The sequence below is a fragment of the Gallinula chloropus genome, assembly GCF_964237585.1.
Source record: "Gallinula chloropus genome assembly, chromosome: 19".
Classification (NCBI taxonomy): domain Eukaryota; kingdom Metazoa; phylum Chordata; class Aves; order Gruiformes; family Rallidae; genus Gallinula; species Gallinula chloropus.
In genome coordinates, this window is record NC_140104.1 from 13,951,666 (window position 1) to 13,958,114 (window position 6,449).

Consider the following 6,449-nt stretch of genomic DNA (forward strand, 5'->3'; position numbering starts at 1 on the left):
AAGATAAAAAGAGAGCACAGCTCATCACTACGCAGTGTCTCGGTACAAGAAGATCTGGAGATACGTCATAAGGACTGGTAGGAATGCAGCCCATGTTAATACAGCTTAGACAAAACAGACTGAAAAGAAAATAAAACAACTAAAAACCTACTGAATACAAACTGGTCCTAATGAGAATTACATGGCCAGTGATATACAGATGAAGATGGGCAGCATACTGCTACTTAGAAAGATCCAGTCCTCAGTTTCCACATGGCATCCTTGAGCTCCTGGTTCCTCATGCTGTAGATGAGGGGGTTCACTGCTGGTGGAAACACCGAGTACAGAAATGCCAATACCAGGTCCAGAAATAGGGAGGAGATGGAGGGGGGCTTCAGGTTGGTGAACACACCAGTGCTGAGAAACAGGGAGACCACGGCGAGGTGAGGGAGGCAGGTGGAAAAGGCTTTGTGCCGTCCCTGCTGTGAGGGGATCCTCAGCACAGCCATGAAGATCTGCACATAGGACACCACAATGAACACAAAACACCCAAAACCTAAACAGACACTGACCACAATGAGTCCAGTTTCCCTGAGGTAGGCATCTGAGCAGGAGAGCTTGAGGATCTGGGGGATTTCACAGAAGAACTGGTCAAGGGCATTGCCCTTGCAGAGGGGCAGTGAAAATGTATTGGCTGTGTGCAGCACAGCACTGAGAAACCCACTGCCCCAGGCAGCTGCTGCCATGTGGACACAAGCTCTGCTGCCCAGGAGGGTCCCATAGTGCAGGAGGTGGCAGATGGCAACGTAGTGGTCATAGGCCATGACTGTGAGCAGAAAGAGCTCTGTTGAGATCAAACATACAATGAAGAAGAGTTGAGCCTGGCCAACCAGGGTGGTTCTGCCTGACTGGAAACTGGCACATGTGATACCCATCTACAAGAAGGGACAGAAGGAGGACCCAGGGAACTACAGGCCTGTCAGCCTGACCTCGGTGCTGGGGAAGGGGATGGAACTAATCATCTTGAGTACCATCATGCAGCACATGAAGGACACTCTGGCCATCAGTCCCAGTCAGCATGGGTTCAGGAAAGTCATGTCGTGCTTGAAGAAGCTGATCTCCTTCTATTGCTGGGTGACCTGCTTAGTGGATGAGGGGAAGGCTGTGGATGTGATCTACCTAGAGTTCAGTAAAACCTTCATCACTGTGCTGGGGCCCATCCTATTTAACATCTTTACTAATGATCTGGATGAGGGGATCGAGTGCACCCTCAGTAAGTTTGCAAATGACACCCAATTGTGTGGGAGTGTTGATCTGCTGGCAGGCAGGCTCTGCAGAGCGACCTGGACAGGCTGGATCAATGGGCAGAGCCCAGTTTTATGGGGTTCAACAAGGCCAAGAGCTGAGTCATGCACTTTGGTCACAATAACCCCAGGCAATGCTACAGGCCTGGGGCAGAGTGGCTGGGGAGCTGCCTGGAGGACAAAGATCTGGGGGTGTTAGTGGACAGGCAGCTGAACATGAGCCAGCACTGTGCCCAGGTGACCAAAAAAGGCAACGGCATCCGGGCCTCTATAAGGAGGTGTCACCAGCATACAGAATAGTGTAACCAGCAGGGGTAGGGAAGTGATTGTTCCATTATACTCAGCTCTGGTGAGGACACACCTTGAGTACCATGTCTAGTTTTTTGCCCCTTAGAACAAGAAGGATGTTGAGATGCTGGAGTGTGTCCAGAGAAGGGCAATGAATCTGGAGAAGTGTTTGAGCACAAGTCCTATGATCATCAGCTGAGGGAACTGGGGCTTTTTAAGTCTTAAGAAAGGGAGGTTGAGGAGAGACCTTGTCTCTGTCTACAACCACCTTCAAGGAGGGTGTAGGGTGGTGGGGATCAGTTTCTTATCTCAGATAGACACGGATAGAATAAGAGGAAATAGTTTCAAACTGCACCAGGAGAAATTTAGGTTAGATAGCAGGAAAAATTTCTTTACTCAAAGCATTGTCAAGTGTTGGAACAGGCTGCCCAGGGAAGTGGTGGACTCACCATCCCTGGAGGCATTTAAAAAACATCTAGATATTGTGCTTGAGGACATGGTCTAGAGGTGGAGTAGGCAGGGTTAGGCTGTGGTTGGGAGAGACTCTATGATTCTATGGTAAAGTTCCAGTAAATTCCTGTTCCATCATGGTGGGAAAGGTTTACCAATTCTGAGAATTAGTCGACTGATTCAGGTGATGAAAATGTTCTTGTAAATTTTTTATAAATGCCAGGAGAAACATAATAATAAAACAAAAAATGTGCACGTTTCAAGGTAAACATGACGCAAAGGCAGCACAGCTCGTCATTACACAGGATGTGATTCACACAAGACCGCTGGATACTGCATTAAGAATGGGATGAACAGGCACCATGTTATTACAGCTTGGACAACATAGAAGGAAAAAACCCTACTAAATACAGACTGGTCCTAATATGAGTTACATGGCCAGTGATATACAGAAGAAGATGAGCAGTTTATTGCTACTTAGAAGAATCTAGTCCTCAGTTTCCACATGGCATCCTTGAGCTCCTGGTTCCTCATGCTGTAGATGAGGGGGTTCACTGCTGGAGGAAACACTGAGTAAAGAAATGACATTACCAAGTCCAAAAAGAGGGAGTAGATGGAGGGGAGCTTCAGGTAGGCAAAGATGCCAGTGCTGAAAAAGAGGCAGACCACAGCCAGATGAGGGAGGCAGGTGGAAAAGGCTTTGTGCCATCCCTGCTGTGAGGGGATCCTCAGCACAGCCCTGAAGATCTGCACATAGGACACCACGATGAACACAAAACACCCAAAACCCAAACAGACACTGACCACAATGAGTCCATTTTCCCTGAGGTAGGCATCTGAGCAGGAGAGCTTGAGGATCTGGGGGATTTCACAGAAGAACTGGTCAACAGCGTTGCCATGGCACAGGGGCAGTGAAAATGTATTGGCTGTGTGCAGCACAGCACTGAGAAACCCACTGGCCCAGGCAGCTGCTGCCATGTGGACACAAGCTCTGCTGCCCAGGAGGGTCCCGTAGTGCAGGGGGTGGCAGATGGCAACGTAGCAGTCATAGGCCATGACAGTGAGAATATAGTACTCTGTGAAGATCAAAAATAAAAAGAAGAAGAGTTGAGCCACACATCCTGTGTAGGAAATGTCCCTGGTGTCCCACAAGGAATTGGACATGGATTTGGGAACAGTGGTGGAGATGCAGCCAAGGTCAGTAAGAGAGAGGTTGAGGAGGAAGAAGTACATGGGGGTGTGGAGATGGTGGTCACAGGCTATGGTGATGATGATGAGGCCATTGCCCAAGAGAGCAGCCAGGTAGATGCCCAGGAAGAGGCAGAAGTGCAGGAGCTGCATCTCCCATGTGTGTGCAAATGGCAGGAGGAGGAACTGGCTGATGAAGCTGCTGCTGTTGGCCATCTTCTGCTGTCAAGTGTGGAGACCTGTCCAAGAAGGAAAAGGAACTGTGAAAAGTTAGGGAACAATTCTCTGAGGAAAATAGTTTCCAAATCACACTGATTCTCTGTATTCAGGAAGACTTCTGTCAGGTCCCTTTTGGGAGGTCTGCTTTGTGCTGGCTTGAGTGTGCCACTGCTGGGAGGAAGGCTGGCTGTGGGTCTTTAGAACTCAGTCCTGCCTGGCAGCAGTACGTGAATGGAAGGATGGCCTGATCTCAGTGTAAATCCCCTGTGGATAGGAAGGAGCACTGTCACTCCAATTTCACCCAAGGGCAGAGCAGAGATTTGGAGCTTTGGTTTTCTCCTGATTGAGAGCTGAGGAATCCAGTCTCACAGGGCAGAGCTCCAAAGCCCTCCTGCAGTCTCATCCTACCCAAGGAGGATCTCAGCTTCCTTCTCCTATTCAGGGACACACAGGGCTCCGTGCAGCTGTCCACACACAGGTGATGAGTGGCATTGCCACGTCCTCTGTGCTGAGATGTCTCCTGCATGGGGCTCCTCTCTGGGGCACAAGAGTCCCTGGGAGAGCAGTGCCATTGTGAGAGGCAGCTGCAGCCCAGCAGGGACACGCTGAAAGTCCACAGTCCTACAGATGGTGGTCCTGACGTGAGGGTCAGCTCAGTGGCAACTCCACTACATCTCCAGGAAATGATGGGACTCAGACAGCAATGACAGGAGGGTAAACATTGAGAAATGTTCTAGTCAGTGCTGGAAGGACAGGGACAGACAGACAGGCACTCAGGGGTTTCTCCTCACGTGGGTTATGTTGCCCAGGAGAAGACTCAGCCTGAAACCCAGTAAATCTGGTTGCAGAGTCTGTGCTGGGTGGCAGAAACCTGCTGGTTGCTGTGGGAAAGTTTCAGCACTGCTGGGGATGTCAGGGAGGTCTCAAATCCCCACTGCCAGGGCATTTCTGGGAGCAGCTCCTTCTCCCTCCCTGACAATGTCTCTGCTGCCTGGAACTGTCTCTGCAGATGCTTCTCTCTGCTCATGTCGCCTTCTGCTCTGTGCTCACAGACCCCATACAACCTGCCCTGTGTTCAGCTCTGCTCTGCAGACCCCTCCTGCCATCAGGGCACTGCCCCAGGGAACCTCTGTGTGTGCAGGGCTCAGCCCAGGCTCCAACATCTTCATGAGAATCAAGGTTTCACTGCATATTCTCAAGGGGAGAAATAAGTTCTCATCTACCACACTCAGCACACCCCACAGGAGAGGAAAAGTCAAAGCAAAGACTCTGCCTTTGCAGAAATATTCTCTTTGTAATTTCTCAAGGATCAGCTCTGGCTGGGAGCAAAGCTGACACATGCAGCAGTTTCTTACAGCAGAAGGACCTTACGTTGCCCTTCCCAGGGTCACTGCTTCAAACCAGAGGTGCTGTCTATATCCCTGTGGAAAGCCCAGCAGGCAGGCTGAGTGCTGACCCTGGCAGCAGCAGAGTCCCTGCCCCAGCACACAGACCCCAGGGTCAAAAGGACCCTGCTCACAAGGACAGCCCTGGGAACCCCTCAGCCATGCCCAGGAGAAGACAGCTGTCCTGCCCTGTCCCTCTGATGGGGCAGAAGGGCATCCCTTCCAGGCAGCGCTTTCTTGTCCTATAGAGAACCTTTCCTCCTGACACACCCCACACACTGTCCAATGTCCCAGCTTTAGGAGATCCCTCCAGGAACAGAACCTGCATTGCTCTGCACCCATAGACATACCAGGGACGTACTCACAGGTAAGAGTGCTGAGGATATTTCTCCTCCAGTGAGCTCTCAGCATCTGTCAGCTCTCTCAAACTCTCAGGTCTCCCCTTGATGCCTACAGGCAGTGTCCCCAGCCCTGTGCGCTTGGCAGAGGAGCTACTCTGTGGCAGAGCTGTCCCTCATCAATGCTGTAATGTTTCATGAGCTCCCACTGTCCCAGGAGTCCAGCCCAGCTACAGCAGAGGAGCAGCTGAAGGCGTCACGTACTCCTCAGCTCCTCTGAGGTATTCCTGAAGCTCCAGGGATCCAGCTTGGAAAGACACTGAAGTCCTCCCTGCCATCTGCTCTCTAGTCTGGGGAGAAATCCTTCTGTCCAGCAGAGTCCTTTCTCCTGATCAAACACGAGCTGGGCAGAAGAATCACTTTTTCTTGTCTCCACATGAGACAGGACCCCCAGAAGATGACGGGAAGGGGACTCTTTCCCCTTGGGGAGGGGATGCAGCTCTGGCACATGGCTGCCTCAATCCAACCAAAGCTGGGATTCCTCTTCCCACAGTTCCAGTGGGCACAAAAGAGGCACCTGCTTCCTGGGAGCTGCTGGTCCCAGCTCCCAGGGGAATTAATAAGGAGAGTCCAGGAAGGAGGTGTTCAAACACCTACACCCAGTGAAACCTGAGGGGCCAGAGGTGTTCCAAGAGACGTGCAGGGAGATCCAAGGTCAAGGAATCACAGAACTTTAGGAGTTGGAAGGGACCTCAAAAGATCATCAAGTCCAACCTCCCTGCCAGAGCAGGATCACCTGGACTAAAGCACACAGGAACACATCCAGGTGGGTGTGAATGTCTCCAGAGGAGGAGACTCCACAACCTCTCTGGGCAGTCTGTCCCAGGGCTCTGGCACCCTCACAGTGAAAGAGTTTCTCCTTACATTCACATGGAACTTCCTCTGCTCCAGCTTTTACCCATTGACCTGAATAAGGCCACCCCTCAGTCTCCTCTTCTCCAAGCTAACGAGGCCCAGCTCCCTCAGCTCAGGGGAACTGGCCAGCATTGCCCCTCTGCAGAAAGAGAAACAGCTCAGAGGACATTGGGACAGGCTCCTGGAATGGCTGCATTTGAATCGTGGCCAGACAGGATCCAAGGATTCCCACAGGGAGGCACATGCCAGGGGGTGGCCTGTCACTGGGAAGCTTGCCCCACCTGGCTCTGGGCCTGTGAACAATGCTGCCTGCGGTTAGAGCGGCACCCCATGGAAGAGACCCCCCTCCAGCTGAGAGAGAAAAAGACCTTTTGGGAGGCCTG

At 51.6% G+C, this 6,449-nt stretch overlaps 1 protein-coding gene across 1 annotated transcript; it reads right to left on the minus strand.

Moving 5' to 3' along the window:
- Nucleotides 1–224: 224 nt before the first annotated feature.
- LOC311199254 (olfactory receptor 14A16-like) lies at nt 225–3,425 on the minus strand (the record flags this gene model as incomplete). Its single annotated transcript, XM_084273313.1, has 2 exons — nt 225–860; nt 2,541–3,425. The coding sequence occupies 2 exons, from the start codon at nt 3,423–3,425 to the stop codon at nt 225–227; spliced, it is 1,521 nt and encodes a 506-aa protein (XP_084129439.1).
- Nucleotides 3,426–6,449: the final 3,024 nt, after the last annotated feature.